Source organism: Pseudomyrmex gracilis, unplaced genomic scaffold (assembly GCF_002006095.1).
Source record: "Pseudomyrmex gracilis isolate BER0280 unplaced genomic scaffold, ASM200609v1 scaffold_178, whole genome shotgun sequence".
In the NCBI taxonomy this organism is placed as follows: domain Eukaryota; kingdom Metazoa; phylum Arthropoda; class Insecta; order Hymenoptera; family Formicidae; genus Pseudomyrmex; species Pseudomyrmex gracilis.
The window spans coordinates 129,744-149,115 of NW_018020762.1; the positions used below are offsets into that span (position 1 = coordinate 129,744).

The 19,372-nt window shown below is 38.6% G+C and overlaps 6 protein-coding genes across 9 annotated transcripts in view; 4 read left to right on the forward strand and 2 right to left on the reverse strand.

Annotated features, from left to right (window-relative positions):
- The first annotated feature begins 397 nt into the window (after window positions 1-397).
- On the forward strand, window positions 398-1,689 carry LOC109857922 (28S ribosomal protein S15, mitochondrial). The gene is made up of 4 exons (XM_020434714.1): window positions 398-682; window positions 760-893; window positions 980-1,175; window positions 1,377-1,689. The coding sequence occupies exons 1-4, from the start codon at window positions 432-434 to the stop codon at window positions 1,624-1,626; spliced, it is 831 nt and encodes a 276-aa protein (XP_020290303.1). The 5' UTR covers window positions 398-431; the 3' UTR covers window positions 1,627-1,689.
- Window positions 1,690-1,941: 252 nt separating this feature from the next.
- On the forward strand, window positions 1,942-3,149 carry LOC109857925 (40S ribosomal protein S15Aa). Its single transcript, XM_020434718.1, has 4 exons — window positions 1,942-2,036; window positions 2,505-2,639; window positions 2,738-2,903; window positions 3,017-3,149. The coding sequence occupies exons 2-4, from the start codon at window positions 2,507-2,509 to the stop codon at window positions 3,108-3,110; spliced, it is 393 nt and encodes a 130-aa protein (XP_020290307.1). The 5' UTR covers window positions 1,942-2,036; window positions 2,505-2,506; the 3' UTR covers window positions 3,111-3,149.
- A 103-nt stretch (window positions 3,150-3,252) lies between these two features.
- On the forward strand, window positions 3,253-5,332 carry LOC109857924 (UPF0547 protein C16orf87-like). 2 transcript variants are annotated; one of them, XM_020434716.1, is made up of 4 exons: window positions 3,253-3,518; window positions 3,589-3,667; window positions 4,281-4,469; window positions 4,622-5,332. In XM_020434716.1, exons 2-4 carry the CDS (start codon window positions 3,617-3,619, stop codon window positions 4,850-4,852), a joined length of 471 nt encoding a protein of 156 aa, XP_020290305.1. In that variant the 5' UTR covers window positions 3,253-3,518; window positions 3,589-3,616; the 3' UTR covers window positions 4,853-5,332. The 2 variants fall into 2 exon arrangements, with proteins under 2 accessions (XP_020290305.1, XP_020290306.1); XM_020434717.1 differs by having other exon boundaries at window positions 3,253-3,488.
- Window positions 5,333-5,473: 141 nt separating this feature from the next.
- Window positions 5,474-11,412, reverse strand: LOC109857913 (monocarboxylate transporter 12). Its single transcript, XM_020434698.1, has 7 exons — window positions 10,115-11,412; window positions 9,582-9,847; window positions 8,590-8,733; window positions 8,188-8,489; window positions 7,278-7,981; window positions 6,958-7,178; window positions 5,474-6,049 (listed from the first exon to the last, which is right to left on the reverse strand). Exons 1-7 carry the CDS (start codon window positions 10,516-10,518, stop codon window positions 5,862-5,864), a joined length of 2,229 nt encoding a protein of 742 aa, XP_020290287.1. The 5' UTR covers window positions 10,519-11,412; the 3' UTR covers window positions 5,474-5,861.
- Window positions 11,413-11,514: 102 nt separating this feature from the next.
- Window positions 11,515-18,699, forward strand: LOC109857911 (glutamate [NMDA] receptor subunit 1). Of its 3 annotated transcripts, none has more exons than XM_020434693.1 (17): window positions 11,515-12,348; window positions 13,007-13,189; window positions 13,273-13,524; window positions 13,662-13,856; window positions 14,029-14,129; window positions 14,304-14,477; window positions 14,818-14,931; window positions 15,044-15,203; window positions 15,332-15,551; window positions 15,656-15,790; window positions 15,878-16,035; window positions 16,163-16,397; window positions 16,886-17,034; window positions 17,166-17,323; window positions 17,428-17,600; window positions 17,694-17,947; window positions 18,138-18,699. In XM_020434693.1, the coding sequence occupies exons 2-17, from the start codon at window positions 13,019-13,021 to the stop codon at window positions 18,381-18,383; spliced, it is 2,895 nt and encodes a 964-aa protein (XP_020290282.1). In that variant the 5' UTR covers window positions 11,515-12,348; window positions 13,007-13,018; the 3' UTR covers window positions 18,384-18,699. The 3 variants fall into 3 exon arrangements, with proteins under 3 accessions (XP_020290282.1, XP_020290281.1, XP_020290283.1); XM_020434692.1 differs by having other exon boundaries at window positions 11,515-12,211; window positions 18,138-18,383; XM_020434694.1 differs by lacking the exon at window positions 14,304-14,477 and having other exon boundaries at window positions 18,138-18,383.
- An 81-nt stretch (window positions 18,700-18,780) lies between these two features.
- The window catches only part of LOC109857929 (classical arabinogalactan protein 9-like), a 1,512-nt gene continuing 920 nt past the window's right edge, over window positions 18,781-19,372 (reverse strand). Inside the window, exon 3 of the mRNA XM_020434721.1 lies at window positions 18,781-19,307. Within this exon, the coding sequence (XP_020290310.1) occupies window positions 18,860-19,307 (448 nt within the window). The 3' untranslated portion in view covers window positions 18,781-18,859. The remainder of the gene's footprint in view (window positions 19,308-19,372) is intronic.

Below are 19,372 nucleotides of genomic sequence, written 5' to 3' on the forward strand. Positions count from 1 at the left end.
ACTATTCTTGAAAATCTACTGCGGTTCCAAAAGTATAATCCAATCAGAAGTGATTATCTTTCAACCTATCTTGTGCAACCGTTAAGTTGTCTGAACGCACCCAATAGGTGTGTTCGTCCGTGATCGGCCAATCACAAGCTTAATGGGTGCGTTCAGACAACTCGACAGTTGCGCAACAGTTGAGAGATAATCACTTCTGATTGGATCATACTTTTAAAACCGTATTAGATTTTCAAGAATAGTCCTATCATAAGTGATGACTCTCAACCGTTGAGTTGTCTGAACGCACCCAATGCTCAAGTTGTTTTCGTGTGTGTCCGGCTTAAAAAGAACTTTTTCGATTCTTGTATTGCGGAACGACCGGTGAATGGTGTGCGGATTGACCTTTACGGTTCAAGAGCCACACAAGCGCACCGAACCAACGCGAGGATATGAATGCAATAGTAAATAATAGCAAACAGACGACAATGAGAACTGTTGTGAATTTTCTGAAAAGTAGCGCTTATTTGTCGAGAGGTTACGCCCAAACCGTGGGCGACTACAACATTGTCTGGGTCAAACCCAAAAAGAAGACCAAAGCCGAAAAGCTCTTGGCTGACAGATCTGGCGACCAGGGACTAAAACTCGACGTCAAACCGTCTGACTTTTGTCTCAAGTACGACGAGTCTCCCGAGTTAAAAGAGTAAATATCAATTATACAATTTAACCAAGCGACATTACATTCTGGTAACATTGTTATTTAATCACTTTTACTTTTAGTGCCAGCGATCTTGTTAAAAAAATGTTTACGTTGCAATTTCAACCTTGCAAACAAAGACACTTTGTTGAGAGAGCCAAAGCTGTGGATTTGGTAAAGAGGCATGAATTGGATGCGAAATCTCCGGAAGCTCAGAGTAAGCTGCAACCGATGACAAAAATGCGCGTATAATCACTCTCGCTGAAATAGCTTGAATGGTACTTTGCGGGTTTTGGTTTTCAGTTGCCGCTCTGACCAGTCGCATACATTATTTGCAAGAATATGTAGTAGCAAATCCGTATGACAGTTCAACAAGAGTAGCTTTGAAAGAAAAGATTGAAAGGAGAAGAAAATTTTTGAGATGTCTTCGATTGGCGGATTACAAACGTTTCGAATGGGTTTTGGAGAAACTCAATCTCATTTACAAACCATTGCCAGAGTAAGAGACACTTTGCGTCAAGAGTATTGTGTGTACTTATTAGAAAAAACAAATTTATTTCACATATAAAAATTATATGTGAAATTTATTTATTTTTTTAATTTTTTTATTTATTTAAGTATTATTCTGTACAAACAAAATAATTAGTTTATTTCTTGTAAAGTATGTGTTACATGTGCATTACATTTGTACGCTTCGCAGGCCGCCGTTCCAAGTCACCAGGAAAGATTCTTTCAGACGATTAACAAAAAACCATTGTGACACTATAATGCAAGACAAACTGGACAAGTATAAAAGTGAGTTGAAAGAGTTGCAGAAAGAATTTTACAAGGAAAAGGCTGAGAAGCTTGCGTTTATCAGGAAGGAAGAATTAGAATGTAACGTAGAACCAACGGTAAGCGAGGAAGATGTTACATGCGCTCGAGAAAAAGCAAAGGAATACGAAGTGTAATGTTGTTATTTAAAACATAATATCATATGTGTATATAATAGACAAAATGTTTATATAATAAGTTTATCTTTTCCCTTGTGTTACATCGTCAAAAAAATAGATCTTTAGAAATTTAAACGTTAAGGCTTGTATTCACGATTCTAAATATCGTTGGAAATTCTCTTGGAGAGAGAATCGACCAACGCGATTGGTTTTGAATTCTAGTAACTTATTTTTCGAACCAATAAAATTGTCCAATTCTGTAAATTACAACGACGAGAAATTTCACATAGAAATAGGCTTTGAGGCTGTCACGTGTCTGCTTTATCGGCAGAGTTCACAAACCTCTGCGTAATGACAAGTTTGTCCTTTTGATGCTGCGTGTACCAAGTGTGTGCGGTTTACTGTGGTAAACAAATTTTAAATCGCAGGTAATCCATCGTATAAAACACCATCGAATTTTAATTTGCACGATTAGGAATTTGTTAGATTCGTTCGCTTATTCCGATGATCGTATTTTGCAATCGGCTTGCGGTCTTCGCGAGATATTCCGAGTGCGAAGTATGCGCGGTTTCGTGCCTTAAAGCATCTTGTCCACTTCTATATTCTACACAAAAATACTAACACGAACAGAAACGCACATTGTATTGTTAACATTTTATTACATTCTTGTTACACAAGTTTTATGTAAAATTTTGTTCTCAATTGTTCGTTTGCAATTCACGTGTATCTCCGTTTCCAGAGGTTAGATCAGATTTGGTTAGGTTTTTTTTTTTTATTGAAAAAAACGTGACAAGTAGAGCGCCAAAAAATTTGAGTGATATTTGTGTAATTGTGTAACGGTTGTAGTTTTGCTAAATAATTTAATGAAAAATAACGTTTATATTTTTTATTTCCAGCCATGGTGCGCATGAATGTTCTCAGCGATGCTTTGAAGTCCATCAACAATGCTGAGAAGCGGGGTAAGCGACAAGTATTGTTGAGACCCTGCTCAAAAGTAATTGTTAAGTTCTTAACTGTCATGATGAAGCATGGTAAGTAAACAAATTTGTACAAGTTGGGTTTAAATGTTTTCATTTCTTCCGTATATAGAAAAGTTGTGCTTTAAATAAATTGTTTGTATTGTATTCAGGATATATTGGAGAATTTGAGATCGTGGACGATCATCGTAGCGGTAAAGTGGTAGTAAATCTTACTGGCAGATTAAATAAATGTGGTGTGATCTCACCTAGATTCGATGTACCTATCAATGACATTGAGAAATGGACAAATAATCTTTTACCTTCTCGACAGTTTGGGTAAATATTTGCACGCAGATATGTAGTTTTGTACACTTTTATTTTGGCAAAAAACGTGTGAAGATAAGTTACTCAAGTTTGGTGAGAATAATAACAATGCATTTATATTTTAGCTACGTTGTGTTGACAACTAGCGGAGGAATCATGGATCACGAGGAGGCCAGAAGAAAACATCTTGGTGGCAAAATACTGGGATTCTTCTTTTAATGTTTTTTTAAGTAAATAAACATGTAAGAACAAAAACTATATGATTAAATTTTTTTACGGATGCCCCAATCTTTTTATTTTTTTGTGCGGAGTAAAAAGTGTGAGTTAGGTAAATAGAATAAGTTATTGTAGATTCTTGTCACATGTTTTAAAAACGTTCTGAGGTTGAGATGTATTGCGTGTGTGTTTAATTATTTTTAAGGAAAAAGTATATTGCCATACTAGCCGGAACGTGTTTACATCAAGGTCTGTCAGATGATTATTTTTAATTCCGCTAGATGACTCTGAACTTAAACTCCATGTTCTGCTTTTTGTGACTGTAGATAGTTCGTAGTTTCGCGCGTCCATCGCGTGAGGTCATCAAGATCGACTCCAGAGGTTGTCACTCCTATCTCTACACAAGTGATTGCAAGTACACAAAACACACACAATAACGAACCAGAGCATATAATAAGTATACTCTTATCTTTATTATTAGATCAATCTAGTTCAATCGAGCTCGAAATATGGCCAAAACGAAAACGATCAGCAAAGGGTGTCCTAAATGCGAACAACAGGTATTTTATTTAATATTCTCTCGTATATTTTATTTATTATTTATTTTTATACAGTTTACGTTATCTCTTTTTTATATAAATTCATATGCTTATGGATTATACAACGGTGCTGTGAATATTCAATGTCCTATGAATCAATAGGTCAAATGTTTTGAGGATATTTCTTATATTTTTAACAAAATAAAATTCTTTGCAAAAGAAACAAATTTAATATTATAGAAAGTTGCGCAAAAAAATTATCAAATAGTCCTATTTAAGCAAATGCATTTTTAAGTATTTTTTTAAATCTTTTTTTTCTCTCATATAAAAAAGGTTATATGTTACACACATACACACAAAGGTAGAGATGTTATATCACAGCTAATGTGAAGTTTGTAGTCTATACTTATAGTTGTAGAATAAGTAGTATTATATAAATTACATGCCAATATGATATTCTTGAGGAATTTTATTTTATAATTTTGTTTTTCACATAAATACAAATCTATTTTAAATTTTAGAATAATTTATATATATACATATACATATATATGTATATATATGTATGTATGTATATATTTTCCAAGATAAATAAAATTTATTAATATAAAATTTTCTTTCTTTGTACAATAAGGTACCTGTTGCCTGCAAAGCTTGTCCATGTGGCCATTCCTTTTTTAATGCACGACGTAGTTCTATCAAAAGTCCACCAAGTCCTGACAATGGGGTGATGAAAACCAGGAGAACAAATCGTATTAAACGTGAGAAACCAAATTATTACGATGCTTTGGAGTATGATAAGCAAATGAAGAAAAGTGCTAAGGTAAAGTAGCTAATTTTGTTTAAAAAAAATATTAAAAGCAAACTCTAATGTTTAGTTAATATTATTGTCTCGCAAAAGATAATAATTTTAATAAAGTGATTTTTTTGAGAATACACAGAAATGTTGGTCAAAGTTGGCTTTTTGCATATTAGATTAGACGAACTACAGACACAGCAAATGACATTGACTGTCGGCAGTTAAACAAAAAGAAAAAAAGAAAGGGAAAGAGCAAAGGTAAGAATGGCAGCAACAGCGGCGTTGGTGACGACGATGACGAAATGGATGGGATAAATGGATTATCTCCGGAAAAACAACTCACATGTTCTCTCATATTGCAAGAATTGAACAACAAAATGAAACAAGTAGCTTGGAAGCCTACATGAAGTCTACAGTAAATGTAGATAAATGGGTATCTTTTCTAAAGAGTCTGACGATTGTCAATCAGACATGATTACGTTAATAAGGCGCAAACAAAAAAAAGTCTATAAACCTGACATTACAACTGGTTTCAGTCATCGCATAGAAAATGATCGACTGCCATTAAAAAGTTCTTTGTGCAATACTTTCTATATGTCACAGTATTCTTATATCTAATTGTGATCAAAGAATGTGATGCTATATCAATAATATCATTCTGTATAAAAGTAGATGTAGAATTATAATTTCAAATTAGTTTGCATATAAAATTTGAATGCTATTCTCACAATTAGTATTAAGTATGGAAACTATCATTAAAAAATCTATTATCTCTATTTATTAAATTGCCATATTTAACGAATGCAATGCAAACAGAGACTTTACAGATTAACGAACAAAACTTTTAGCAGTAGTCTTAATCTATTTTTTAAGATTAAATTATAGTGCATATATTTGTATATATACAATGTATATAAACATACATTTGTATATATGCAACATATATTTGTATATATACAATGTAAATAAATAATAGACCACGTAAGGTTTAAAACTTGGAAAGTTTTTTTTTAATACGAAATACATTCTTAAAAACTGTTTTAAAAATCACTGTTGTAACGACGCGTGCAAAACAAAAAAAAGATCCAAGAAAACTACACTGTATTTTTACAACTTATATTTATTCACTCTTATAGAAATTTATCGCTGTTAAACAGGGTGTTTGTTACTCAAAAAAAAATATATATATATATTATTTTGGCCAGTAATAAAAATTGGAGATTTATCACAAATAAATTTCTGTAAGGGTGAGCAATTTCGAGATAGGAAACGAGAAACGGGTATTCCAAAGTAAAAGCAACTATTTCTTTTGTGACAACTTTTACGAGTTATATTTGTATTTTTTTATTCTATTACACATTAGATCACTTTATTATCTCTCTCTTACTCTCACAACGATCACATTTTCAAAATAATTTACTCTTTCACAGTAGTGTCCTCTTGACGATTGTTATTTTCGACGTTTACGGGCAGCCTTGTTGCTGTTGTCGAGTTTGGTTGATTCTCATTGAAAACTAACAATAGGGGTAGGCCCCCTATGACCATACACGTGCCCATGCACAAGAAACACACGGTGTAACTTCCGGTTACGTCGCGCAGATAACCTGGAACGATATTGTACGTTATCGCACGATTAAATTGAAAATAAATGAAAATTGTTTTGCTGTTTTATTGCTATTCTTAATTTAAGATGAAATCTATTCTCTCTCCGACCGAGAGAGAATTATATGATATTGATACAAGGATACCTTTTTTTTAAAAAAAAAAGTCGATATATTTTATATAAATAAAAAATCAACATGAAATGAACAAAAGAAAATAACATTTGAGAAATAAAAGTGCATGCAAAGTTAAATTAATTATAATCGTGAGATTTAAACAATCTCTAGTCAAATTGTATTGTTGTTGAGAAAAACTGTCGCTGTTGTTTTAAACACGTAATCTCAAAGTAATTAAAAGAGCTGTTAAACTATAAAAGGTAATTGAGCGTACGTATACACGTGCGCGCTCTTGTGCATCCTTATATTTTTATCTCCATTCTTTTATGCGATTACGCGCGTGAGTAATTGGCATAATATATAGTGTAATAATGTTCAATATATCTTTTGTTGTCTACGAGATTATAAAAGAATTAAATTATATGTATTAAATTTATACATGGTTTTATGTTAACGAAGTGAGTGTGGTGTGTATAATATAATTAATAAAAACAAAAGCAGGTTTTAAATTTGAATATATAAAAGAGATTATGCTGAAATAAAAAAAAATGATAAATGGAAAAAATGTAACGCATTAGAAATTTGCTTCATCGATATACACACACACATATATATATATAAATAAATATTTTATATATATAAATATATAAAAAATATATATATATATATTATATATATTATAATATATTATAATATTAATATAATATATTATTATATTATATATATATATATATATATATATATATATATAAAGTAAAAAAAAAAGATCTTTCTAAGGTAACGTAAGCGTGTACCTGTTAAAGGTGGAATGGAGATCGCTCCGAAACTCTGAAACATCCTCACGAGACCGTAGCTAGACGATATTTTATCGGTGCCGTATTGATCAGCGAGCAGGACGGGAACTAGGAGGAACCAACAACCTAGGCACAATCCGTACATGCCGACGGAACACGCCAGCACGTAAAAGGAATGAGCCATTGGGATCGCCAGGACCGCCACACCGGCACCCACTACACTGTTTAAACGACAAAAAAAAAAAGAAACGACGTAGAATAACATGTTTCCTTATCCTTATTTTAATAAATTTAATCCTCGGAAGATTAATAGCCGATACCTTCCGATGTATCCTTTTCGTCGATCGAACAGCTTCAGGTCGGACAGCCAACCGAGACCGAGTCTGCCGCAGAGATCCAGAACGGCGGAAATAGCCACTAGATATCCGGCCTCCGATTTGGTGTAACCGGCGGCGTGTACGTACGCCGGCAAATAGTACAGCATGTAAGGACTGCCGGTGGACATCAGACTGACGGAGAAGCACATCATGATGAACTGCGGATTTTTAAGTAGCGAGAGATCGAGATAACGCGTCAGTTTCTGCATGAACGTGATTTTGGCCTCTGAAGATGCGGTCAGCGTCAAAGACGGCATCCTGCTCGGCGGCGACGGCGGTTGTTGTTGTTGCTGCTGCTGTTGCTGCTGCTGCTGTTGCTGCTGCTGCTGCTGCTGCTGCTGTTCCGGCGGGCCCATCGCCGTTACGGACGATTTCAGGGATCTCAACGACGATCTGGCGGCCTTGTACACGCACGTCGAATCAGTGGACAGATCCTCCACGCTGTGCAGGATGCTGGAACTGCGGATCTTGGAGATTGGTTTCATGCGAAGACCCTCGCCCATCACGTCCTTCTCCTCGTCGCTGTCGGTCAGCTCGATCATCACGGCGCTGTTCTGATGGAACAGCTCGTTCAGCACATTGTGCCGAGCGGTCGGATCATTCGCGAACAGCAAATCCAATTTTTGCTGCTTCGATTTCTCTTGATCCTGATGAAGAGGCAATCAAATATATCGTCAGGTCTGTGTTTATTTTTATGTAAATATAATTTTTAAACTTGAAAACAATTTTTTAGCTCAAACATATCGGTAAATGTTGGCCCATTCTTTTTTAATTGTAAAAAAATTATTTATGTGTAAATAACACACTGAAATTTCAACAATATCTTTTACTATTGACAGCTCGATCGAATTACCTGCTCCTTCTCTACTTTCGATTCGATCTTCTCCGCCGAGGTGTTCTCTTCAGGTGCGTAATTTTCGTCCAGCGGCCGATAGAGCGTCGCGCTTACGCACACGTGCAGCATACAACCGCCCAGTAAAAGTATCGTGCCGTGAAAGCCAAAATCGTCTATCAGAAACTCGATGAGAAGCGGAAACACGAAACTACCCGCGGCGGTGCCGGACACGCAGATCCCATTCGCCAGAGCGCGATGTTTGTCAAAATATTGAGACACCAGAATTATACCCGGTGTCGTGGATAAGCCACCGCCGATACCTGTAAGAGTATTTATTTTCTTTTAATTTTTCTTCTCTTAATTTAAAAATATTTATAAAAAATAAATAAGAAAGCAATTGATTTAATTTCGTTTTCGAACCTGTCAACACTCCAAATGTAAAAAAGAGATGTATCAATCGCGTGGCAAAGTAACTAGTTGTAAGTCCTAGAGCGCAGAAAAGTCCACCCACGAAGACCACCGTTCGACAACTATACTTCTGGCAGAGCATACTTGTCACCGGAGCTGTAAACGAAATAAAAACAAAAAAAACACTCTGACGTAATAATATATTTCTATAACTAATAAATTAATGAGCCGTTCGCTGGATGTTATGCGGGAAATATGTCTATATGTGCGTGTGTACACATAATATAATCGCTCTCAACGACTTAATCATTCATTTATTAGTTAAAGACTTCACACAGAGCCCGAGATGAATCTCAGTTTTAATTGTTAAATATATTTCTAATATATTTCTACGAGATATGCTATCAACCGTTACATTTCTCACGGCGTACGATTAAAATAGGATCTTAACGTCCGAAGTTCTTCGGAAGACATGTATTCAGTTTAAAAAAAAGTATTATCGTAAATAGAAAAATCCATATATCTCTGTATGGATTTTTCTATTTCGATAATACTTTTGGATGAAAAAAATTAATTTCTTATTCGCATTATTCAAAAAAAAAATATAAAAGCACGCGCAAAACATTTCTCGATACAATGTTCTCTTTATCTTGCGAGATGTTTTTAAATTGTTTTTTTTTTTTTTAAACAAAAAAGGAGAAAAAACAAATGTGCGTTAACAAAATGTTGTTTATTGTGTATGCACTTTACGTAATATTTGATTGATATCTCAAGTAAAGTTCATCATTTCAGGAAATTTACCGCACAATTCTCAGAATTCGTCGTTGTTCTTATGCAACAACACGAACGAAATGAGAAAATTGCGGTAGGCTGACAATAGACCGAAGCATCGTGCCGGCGACTTTCGCTCTCGAGTCCCCGATCGATTTTCAGCGAGAAGCGAGGGTCGCGGAAACGGAAGGACCTTGACGACGATGATTCGATTGGTATATATATATACTTACCGAGCGCCAGACACAGGCACGTCAGAATCGCCGGTATCCAAGACGCAACCGAGGCGGACGAGTCCTTGTAAGTCTCCATTACTTCGACGTAGAGCACGCCGTAAGATTTTACCAATCCGGCAACCCAAAACTGTACGAAAAAGGCGCCGGTCACCACCACCCATCCATAACCGCCGTCCAAAGGGACATAAGTGATGTTTCGCGGTTTCCTCGTCTCGTTTTTCTGCCGGGATTTTCTTCTCTTCGGAACCGAACTCTTGACGGATCTGGATATTTTATTAATCGTTATTCGTCACGAATAAAACTATCTGATGAAGCGAAATTCATCAAAACCAGACGTCGTCGTCAAAAAACGCGGCAATTTGCCGACAGTATGTAATCAATTGTCATACTTATAATTTAAGCGACAACAAAAATTCAAATTAAAAAAAAAAACAAAGTTGTCTTCCGTGCAAAAAGATCGTCACTGATCGTTACTTTCGACTTTTTGCCAGAAAAAACTCGTGTACCTCAACGTTAAACGCGACACCGACCTGAGTTCCCTGGATTTGGCGATGAGCGGCCGAGCGGTGAGGCTGGAAATGGTCAGCAGATTGTCATTGTCCTCCTCTTCGACGAGCGTACCTTCGGGACTCTGTAGATGCGGCGGCACCACCGGAGTCGAAGTCGCGGTGGTCTGCACCGCCAAGGAAGCCGGTCGCTTCGGCGAAGGCACACCGGAGGCCATGCCGCTGCTCAGATCAAACACCGGTGCCGAGTGAATCGAGAAGAGAGAACCCAGCTGCGCCGCTGGCTGATTATTCATATTTTCGTCGATGATCGCGCTGCCGGAGATCGCCATCTCCTGGGACGCTGCCATTGCGATCTCGGGGTCGGCCAGGACGTTCCTCGAGTCGCGACACGCATCCTGAAAGCTCCATTCCCGTGGTAGCGACATGTTTCCTCAGCGGCTTCCTCGGCGGTACCTCCGGAGGGACCGTAATACATTGGATTGTGTTGCTTGGTGAGTCGCGCGTGGTTTAGTTGCTTGATTTTGCTGTGGTCGTCCGACGACTGGCTTGGATTGGCTGTTTTTTTTCTTCTTTATTGTATCGCCTCACCCTGCAGGATTTTACCCTGCGTCTTCTCCTCAAGTGGAGAAACCCGATCCTGCCTTCACACCTGAACACAGTGTTGTCTAGTAATGATGTAGCAGCGCTCTTCTATCCTGTCACCACCGAGCAACTTCGCCTATTTTCTTTCTGTCAACTTCTGTGATTGCGAGCCCCTCGATGGGGTGACGGCTTCCGATGTCTTTTTCGAATTCGGATTTCTGGAAGATAAAACTCAAGCCGAGCAACAGGAACGTTCAACGACCAGCGGTTTTTTCTTGCTTGACGCACACCAAGAGCACTTTTCGCGACTTGGCAGTTGCGAACTGAGACTTCTCTTGTACATGAGTGGAATGCGCACGCAGCTTGGCAAAAGGCTAACGTGGAAATTCACCTGATGGGATCGATACGGCGGCGGCGACGCTGCTGCGCAGAGACGAATGATTTTTGCGAAGATGTGGCAATCACTCGCGGTTCACGTGCAAACAGAAAGAAAATTACTAACGGCAAAATGTGCAATGAAATTTATTTTGCTCACGTGCAATTGGACCGCACGCGCTTACAGAAAGATGTAAAATTTTCAATGAAAATAGAAAAAAAATTAAAAAGATAAGCAAATGGGCGAGTAAACGGAGTGTTGGCATCAGTCGGACGAATCTCTCGGTTGCACTGAGAAAAAGTTTTTCCCTAAGCAAAACTAATGTGTCCATGTATTTGTACCTTTATTTGCAAGAAAAAGCATTTTATTTATAAAAATTAAGTTACCGTACATTATATACACGATAACATATATATTTTCGTATATACAATAACAATAATTTTTGTACTAAAATTACATTCGATCGTTGTGAAAAAAAAAACAAAATGATTGCTAGCGGAGAAAATTATAGTAAAAAACAATATACACTCGTAGAAGATATTTAAGTTGCTTTCGGGATGTATATTTCAATCGAAAAGCTTCGCGTTTAATTTAATTGTATCTCTACCCGATTTCTTCGCTAGTTGTCTTACGTCATCTAGGACGCGCAATGCTCAATCGTCGTAATTACCCGTCAGCAAGCATATTGCAGAAGTTTTATGCGGGGATGATTGTTTCGCGAATTGTTGTAATTTGCCGTAATTTGCCTAAATGTCACAAGAACGAATAATACAAGTACGATATCAATTTTACTGATCGAGAGTTTCTTCGTAAACTATTGTTTCAGCGAGTATATTTTATAAAGAGAGAAACCTGTCTCGCGCTCCTCGTATCCTCCGCGTTGATTTATCTTGAAATTTCGATATCTAAGATCAAAAACGAGACACCTCACCTTGCAAAAAAAAAAAAAACATGAACGATTTTGAGAAAGAACAATGCGGAAATTTTGTCAACGATCGGCGCATCGGTTTGAATTCAGCATTTTCCTCGAAAAGAGGCGGGGTTGAATTCCCTACGCGCAGCATCCGACCGATCGATGAGAAAACCACATCTCCCACGGTGCGCTCCCATCTCGCGACTCGCACTTGGGCTATTCCACGGCTCTCCTCGGCTACGGATCCGTACGTTTTAATATGTGATACGAGCGTTAGATCCCGTTTTTTTTTGGATTCTCAGGAATCCGTTTTGAATCCGGGAGAATCGGATGAGAAATTCAAGGTAGAGTGTGCGTGTACGCAAAGAAGAAAAATAACTCGCGGTAAGTGTGAGCGATTCAAGTTCGCAACGACGATTTGCAAAAATTCAGTTTTTGTATTTTGGAATTGCTTCTTTTTTTTTTTTTGTCCGCTTTGCAAACATCTTCTCGATTGTTTGCATCATGTTTCGTTCGGTGATTTGTTTTTTTATCGATGCACGCGCGTGGAATAAAAAAGAGAGGGAAGGAGAGACGGAGAGTAAAAATGTGTAACGAGAAGTTGAAAGTTGTGTAAAAATTTTAAGTACATTATCGAAAGCAGACGAAAAAACCGATCGAATTAAAAGATCGTTTGATCATTTTGTTTCAATACGCACCTTTTATCCGTTTTTGCAAAAGTTTTTGCGTTTTGTGACAAATTGAAAAGTTTTTTCGGCGGCGCAAAATAGGGCGGTGGCTATTCGCTGACGTATCCTAAAAAGGATTACTTCAATTGTTTGAAAAATATATTTAAAAAAAAATGTGTGTGAAGATAGTCAGTGTACTTCGGTGATTGGTAAAAATTATTAATTGTTTATTAATATTAATTGTTTCTTGCGTGCGATAATTTTTTTGGAAGGAAAAAAACTTGTTTCTCAATTTTTGAAGAAACGCGTGTCGCGTTTCCGCGCGCCAAAAGACTCTCGTCGTCGATTTTTCGCGTGGTGTTTTTTGTTCGCAGGTTCGCGCAACAATGGGATTGCACGTGAGAACCGTGCTGTCGCTTCTTTTTATCTTCTTGCACAACGCGCCGCGCTCAAGATTCGTCACCGCCTATCAAAATCACATTAATCCAAGTTACTTCAACATAGGCGGGGTTCTTTCGAACAACAAGAGCAAGGAACACTTTCAGGAAACGATCAAAGTAAGAAACTTCGAAACGCGATCGTTCAGAAAAATTCAAACGACGGATCTCTACTTGTTTCTATTTTGTTTTTTTTTTTCCAGCATCTGAATTTCGACAATCAGTATGTGAACAAAGGAGTGACGTACGAGACCACGGTGATCGAAATGGACTCAAATCCCATTAGAACCGCGTTGAGCGTCTGCAAATCTCTGATAGCCAAACAGGTGTACGCGATAGTGGTGTCCCATCCGCTTACAGGCGACTTGTCGCCGGCCGCGGTTTCCTACACCAGCGGATTTTATCACATACCCGTGATCGGCATCTCGTCCAGAGACTCCGCTTTCTCGGACAAAGTAACATATATATATGTTTTTCTCACTTCAATAAAATGAGATAAAAAAAAAAACAAACAAATTAAATAAACTACAAGGTGAAAAAAAAAAAGTGCTTCGTCCAACTCGCGCACTCACATGTGATCATTTTTTTCCAGAACATTCACGTGTCATTTTTGCGCACGGTACCGCCGTACTCGCATCAGGCGGACGTTTGGGTCGAGTTGCTGAAGCACTTCAACTACATGAAGATCATCTTTATTCACAGCTCCGATACGGACGGTCGCGCGTTGCTCGGACGTTTTCAAACGACGTCGCAAAATCTGGAGGAGGACGTGGAAATCAAAGTGCACGTACGCACGTTTTAATCTCTCTCTTCGACGCTTCATTCTTCCTCGTTGCCGAAGAATTGTTGAATTGTTTTAGTGCAGTTTATTAACTCCGCATAATTTTTTTTGTTTTTTAGGAAAGCTAACAAGAGTTGTATCGTTATAATATTGTTATTGAATCAATTATATATTTCAGGTTGAATTAGTCATCGAATTCGAACCGGGACTGGACAGCTTCGTGGAGCAGCTGATAGACATGAAAAGCGCACAGGCGAGAGTCTGTCTCATGTATGCTTCGTAAGTGCTCGTCACACGCAATTCAAAATAAATTTTGTTCTTCAAAACAGTTCTGCGCATATAGCGACGGTTGAAGTGAGATAAATAATAAATAAGTACAAATTATAGTTGTCTTGATGTTTAAATAAAAGGCTCTAAACGTCCGTGTGGATAAAAAAAAAAAAAAAAAAACAGGAAAACGGACGCGAGAGTGATCTTCAGAGACGCCGCGGTTCTGAACATGACGGGCACCGGCTACGTGTGGATCGTCACCGAACAGGCGTTGGACGCGCCGAACGCGCCGGAAGGTCTGCTGGGACTGAAGCTGATCAACGCGACCGAAGAGAATTCGCACATCACCGACAGCCTGTCAGTGTATCCATTATCATCTTTTATCGCGTAACATGTGAATAAGACCACCGCGATACTCGCTTGCGTTAAACTGACGGACGTGATTATTTTTACGATCTAATAATATATTGAAACAAAACACGACGGTCATACGTTGTCTCTCATCATCGTTGACGATTAAAATTCAACAACGTTCGTTGTTTTAGCGCAATCTATAACAGGTTTTTCCTAATTTGTTCGAATTTAGAACAAAAGTTTAGCGAAAATTAAAAAACTAAATTAAAGAAAGATGTGATTGGCTTAAATCCAACTAACTTCCATGGACGTGTTCACAGAAAACTTGTTACCTTCTTTACAGACACGTGCTCGTGTCCGCGCTGCGACGAATGAATCAGACGGAGAAGATCACCGAAGCGCCGAAGGACTGCAGCGATTCCGGTTCCATATGGGAAACCGGCAAGAATCTCTTCCAGTACGATAAAAAGTGTCTTTGTTTTTTTTTTTTGTATTTTGAGCGTTCAGAAAGTTTCGAACAAAATGAGAAATTTTTTTCTCTCACTGTTGTTCTTCTTTGTTTCAATTAGATACATTCGCAAAGAGATAGTGCCTTTCGGTCAAACGGGTCAAGTGGCGTTTGACGATAACGGCGACCGTATATTCGCTGAATACGACATAATTAATATCCAATACGGTCCAGACAATAACAAGAGCCAGGTGTCCGTCGGCCAGTACTTTTACCCTCCCGTAAGTGTGGCGCAAATCTCACAAAGATTTGTAACAACAATATTCACACATTTCACGTTCACACATTACACGCGCAGTTTTAAAGTAAGTTTTTATATAAATATCGTCGAAAAAAAAAAAATGTGTAGAACGGCACTAAGATGAAGCTGCGAGTGAACGAGTCCAATATCATATGGCCGGGCCGTTCGAAGACCAAGCCCGAGGGCTTCATGATACCGACGCATCTGAAGGTGCTGACGATCGAGGAGAAACCGTTCGTGTACGTTCGCGAGTTGCTCGACGACGAGATCAAGTGCCTGCCGGAGGAAATCGCGTGTCCCCACTTCAACACGACGGAGAACAACGAAAGTGCGGAAGTCAAATTGTTATTTGAAGTTTGATGAATTTTTATCGAAATACAAGATAGAATCGTAATAAACATATTTGTCGCTTTTTTTCTTTTTTTATCTCAGCATCGAAGATCTTTTGCTGCAAAGGATACTGTATAGATTTGCTGAAGGAGTTGTCGAAGACGATTAACTTCACGTACAGTCTGGCTCTGTCACCCGACGGTCAATTCGGCAGCTACGTGATCAAGAACAGTTCGAGTAAGAGCAGAGTGGAAAATAAAATTTAAAAATGAATTGTTCTTAAGTAATTATTTTTTATTTCTCTATTTTGATGATATTTTCAAGTCGGCGGGAAGAAAGAATGGACCGGTCTCATCGGCGAGATAGTGAACGAACGGGCGGACATGATCGTCGCCCCGTTAACGATCAACCCCGAACGCGCCGAGTTCATCGAGTTTAGCAAACCGTTCAAATATCAGGGCATCACTATTCTGGAGAAGAAGGTATACACATGTTGCTTTTTGCAACGTCAAAATCAATATATTTTTTTCAATTGCAATAACGGAGTTTAGGTAGTACTCGGAAAATGATTAGATAAAAAAAGCGCGAATTGATTTGATCTGTGATCAGCCTTCAAGATCGTCCACTCTGGTGTCCTTCTTGCAACCGTTTAGCAATACTCTTTGGATTCTGGTGATGGTATCGGTGCACGTGGTGGCGCTGGTTTTGTACCTGCTCGACCGATTTTCGCCGTTTGGCAGGTTCAAATTAGCGAACACCGACGGGACCGAAGAAGACGCCCTCAATCTGTCCAGTGCTATCTGGTTTGCTTGGGGAGTGTTGTTGAACAGCGGTATAGGAGAAGGTAGGGATATCTCGCTCTTTTTATGGTTCTATTTAACTTTATACGTACCCGGGAAAAAATAGATTAGATCTAACTTAAATTTAACGAGATAAAAAAAATGGAAAAATAGATCCAATTAGATCCAAATTAAATCTAAATAGATATAAAGTAGATCTAAATAAATATAAGCAGATCTATTAAATTTACATCTACTATAATTAAAACTACTCAGATTTAGTTAGATTTGAGCAGATCTGAACAGGTCTGAGGTGATCTAATATAATAAATCTGAGTAGATTAAGAGTAGATCTAATAATAAATAAAAGTTTATAAATTTCCATTGATTTACTTATATTTATTTAGATCTGCTTTATATCTATTTAGATTTAATTTGGATCTAATTAGATCTATTTTTCCATTTTTTTTTATCTCGTTAAATTTAAGTTAGATCTAATCCATTTTTTCTCGGGTGCTCACACGGCAATCGTTATTGCTAAATTTATTTACAGGCACACCGCGAAGTTTTTCCGCACGCGTGCTGGGAATGGTATGGGCCGGATTCGCTATGATCATTGTAGCATCGTACACCGCCAACTTGGCCGCGTTTCTCGTTTTGGAACGACCCAAAACCAAACTCACCGGTATCAACGACGCCCGAGTAAGTGAGCAATTGATCAGTTTTTACATTCTAAAAGCAATATATTACCTATACTTGTAAGTGATATCAGAACTGACAGACTTGACAATGTTAAATCCGCGATGTTTTTTTTTTTTTTTTTTATTGTAAAGCTCAGAAACACAATGGAGAACTTGACGTGCGCGACAGTGAAGGGATCCGCCGTGGACATGTATTTCCGACGTCAGGTTGAGTTGTCCAACATGTATCGCACGATGGAGGCGAACAATTACGACACCGCTGAAGATGCGATACGCGACATAAAAATCGGGTAAGTTATATGTATAAAACAAAAATACGATTAATCGCCTCTGATGCAGCTGGTTTTTTACAGTGCAAAATTTCTAAATTCCTGAAATTTTTTTCTCTTTACAGAAAATTAATGGCGTTTATCTGGGACAGCTCGCGACTGGAATTCGAAGCGGCTCAGGATTGCGAACTGGTGACGGCGGGTGAACTGTTCGGCCGGTCGGGTTACGGAATCGGTTTGCAAAAAGGCTCACCGTGGGCGGATGCTGTGACACTGGCGATTTTAGATTTTCACGAGAGTGAGAAAATTAAATTTGTCACGCGCATAAACAAATTTCTTTTTCACGTACGCTATGCGATAAAATTCTTGAAAACAAAATTAATGTTTACAGGCGGTTTTATGGAGAGTCTCGATAATCACTGGATTTTACATGGTAACGTGCAACAATGCGAGCAATTTGAGAAGACGCCGAACACTCTCGGTTTGGAGAACATGGCCGGTGTGTTCATCGTCGTTGGCGTCGGTATCGGCGGCGGTGTGGGTCTGATAATAATCGAGATGGCATACAAGAAGCATCAGATACGCAAACAGAGGAAGATGGAACTAGCGAGACACGCGGCTGACAAGTGGCGAGGAATGATCGAGGTAATCTCTCATCAGCCGATATTGAAAAGAGTTGATAAACAAAATTTGCATTTTAAGATATAAATAACAATAGATTTGAATCAGTCATTATCAGTCGTTAATTCGTGTGTCTCGTATACTCTTTTCTCGCAAAATGTGTCTCGAAAAATTGATTCGATTTCTTTATTTTACTCTCGTGTGTTGTGAGCAGAAGCGCAAGACTCTGCGAGCATCGATAGGATCCACTCAACGAAGAATCCAGAGCAACGGTCTGAACGATCCGGCGACCGTGAGTCTGGCCGTCGACACGGTTGCAAGATCGAATATAGGAACACGCAGTCCTGGTCGCGCCTGGCCTGGCGACAGCGACCTGAGACAACGACCGATCTCCCGCTCGGACGACATTCGATTATCGCCCGCCGCCTACACTGCCGACGTGTCGCACCTCATAGTTTAATCTTACACACGCAATATATTTGTAGTTTTCTACCAGATAAACATCGCTGATCGTTTCTGGTGAATTGTTACGGAGTCATCATCCCCCTCGTCTTCCTCATGTTGTCTAGAGACGTAATTAAAAGTGGCATTTACGTATGTTTGGCGAATAATTGTTAGATGTTTGTAGACAATTGCGAGTAAATAGTCTTGAGAGTATCTCTTTATATAAAATATTATATGACCGGTACGTGTTTCATACATAAGACTTCACATGAATCTAACTTCCGCAAGATCGTTCATTCTCTCTCTTTCTGGTGCTACTAGATATTGTTATATTAATTAATTGCTCATTATATATAGCAAATCTTTTAAAGAAAAAGAGATGTCTTTAAACTTATACATTTATTTTTCCCTTTCCTTGTTCATCTTGTTAGAGACTAAATGTACATCTGTGTCTTTATTTATTAAAAAAGCGTAACAATACGAAGTACAAAACTAACGATATCCCGGTGTAGGCGAGGGAGGTGAGGGTGTAGACGAAGGATATCCTGGTGCAGGAGAAGGATAGCCCGCGAATGAGCCTGAAGAGCCGGAACTCGTTGCAACAGGAGTAGACACAAAAGGTACCGATTGACTCGGATAATTTGGCTGAACGGCTATATCGCTGACTGCGCTGGCAGAGCTCGAGGCACTTGCGAAGCTTGAACTGCCAGCTGGACCACTTAACTTTACTACACCATTTGGAAAACCAGAAACACCTGGGAAACCTGAACCATCGAAAGAAGCAGGAAAAGATGGAGCACCCCCATTTGGAGCGATAGATACGCCGGCAGAAGATCCTTGTTGACCGTAGGGTGGCAAATATGTGGGTCCAGGCGTCGATACTGGAGGTGGCCTTGGAGTACCCGGAGGTGGCAAATATGTAGCAGGAGGTCGCGTAGGTCTTGGACGTGGTTGCGGCCGAGGTGGAGGTAGATATGTTCGTTGTGTAGGAGGAGGAGGAGGAGG

Coding starts and splice junctions, on each gene's coding strand:
- LOC109857922 (XM_020434714.1), top strand. CDS start 432: ATGAATGCAATAGTAAATAATAGCAAACAGACGACAATGAGAACTGTT. Junction 683..759: donor GAGTCTCCCGAGTTAAAAGA/GTAAATATCAAT, acceptor TTTTACTTTTAG/TGCCAGCGATCTTGTTAAAA. Junction 1,176..1,376: donor ATTTACAAACCATTGCCAGA/GTAAGAGACACT, acceptor TACGCTTCGCAG/GCCGCCGTTCCAAGTCACCA.
- LOC109857925 (XM_020434718.1), top strand. CDS start 2,507: ATGGTGCGCATGAATGTTCTCAGCGATGCTTTGAAGTCCATCAACAAT. Junction 2,640..2,737: donor AACTGTCATGATGAAGCATG/GTAAGTAAACAA, acceptor TATTGTATTCAG/GATATATTGGAGAATTTGAG. Junction 2,904..3,016: donor TTACCTTCTCGACAGTTTGG/GTAAATATTTGC, acceptor TTTATATTTTAG/CTACGTTGTGTTGACAACTA.
- LOC109857924 (XM_020434716.1), top strand. CDS start 3,617: ATGGCCAAAACGAAAACGATCAGCAAAGGGTGTCCTAAATGCGAACAA. Junction 3,668..4,280: donor GTCCTAAATGCGAACAACAG/GTATTTTATTTA, acceptor TTGTACAATAAG/GTACCTGTTGCCTGCAAAGC. Junction 4,470..4,621: donor AAATGAAGAAAAGTGCTAAG/GTAAAGTAGCTA, acceptor TTTGCATATTAG/ATTAGACGAACTACAGACAC.
- LOC109857913 (XM_020434698.1), bottom strand. CDS start 10,518: ATGTCGCTACCACGGGAATGGAGCTTTCAGGATGCGTGTCGCGACTCG. Junction 8,734..9,581: donor GTGCCTGTGTCTGGCGCTCG/GTAAGTATATAT, acceptor TTTCGTTTACAG/CTCCGGTGACAAGTATGCTC. Junction 6,050..6,957: donor CTCCATTCCACCTTTAACAG/GTACACGCTTAC, acceptor ATATCGTTCCAG/GTTATCTGCGCGACGTAACC.
- LOC109857911 (XM_020434693.1), top strand. CDS start 13,019: ATGGGATTGCACGTGAGAACCGTGCTGTCGCTTCTTTTTATCTTCTTG. Junction 13,525..13,661: donor ACTCCGCTTTCTCGGACAAA/GTAACATATATA, acceptor ATTTTTTTCCAG/AACATTCACGTGTCATTTTT. Junction 13,857..14,028: donor ACGTGGAAATCAAAGTGCAC/GTACGCACGTTT, acceptor TATATATTTCAG/GTTGAATTAGTCATCGAATT.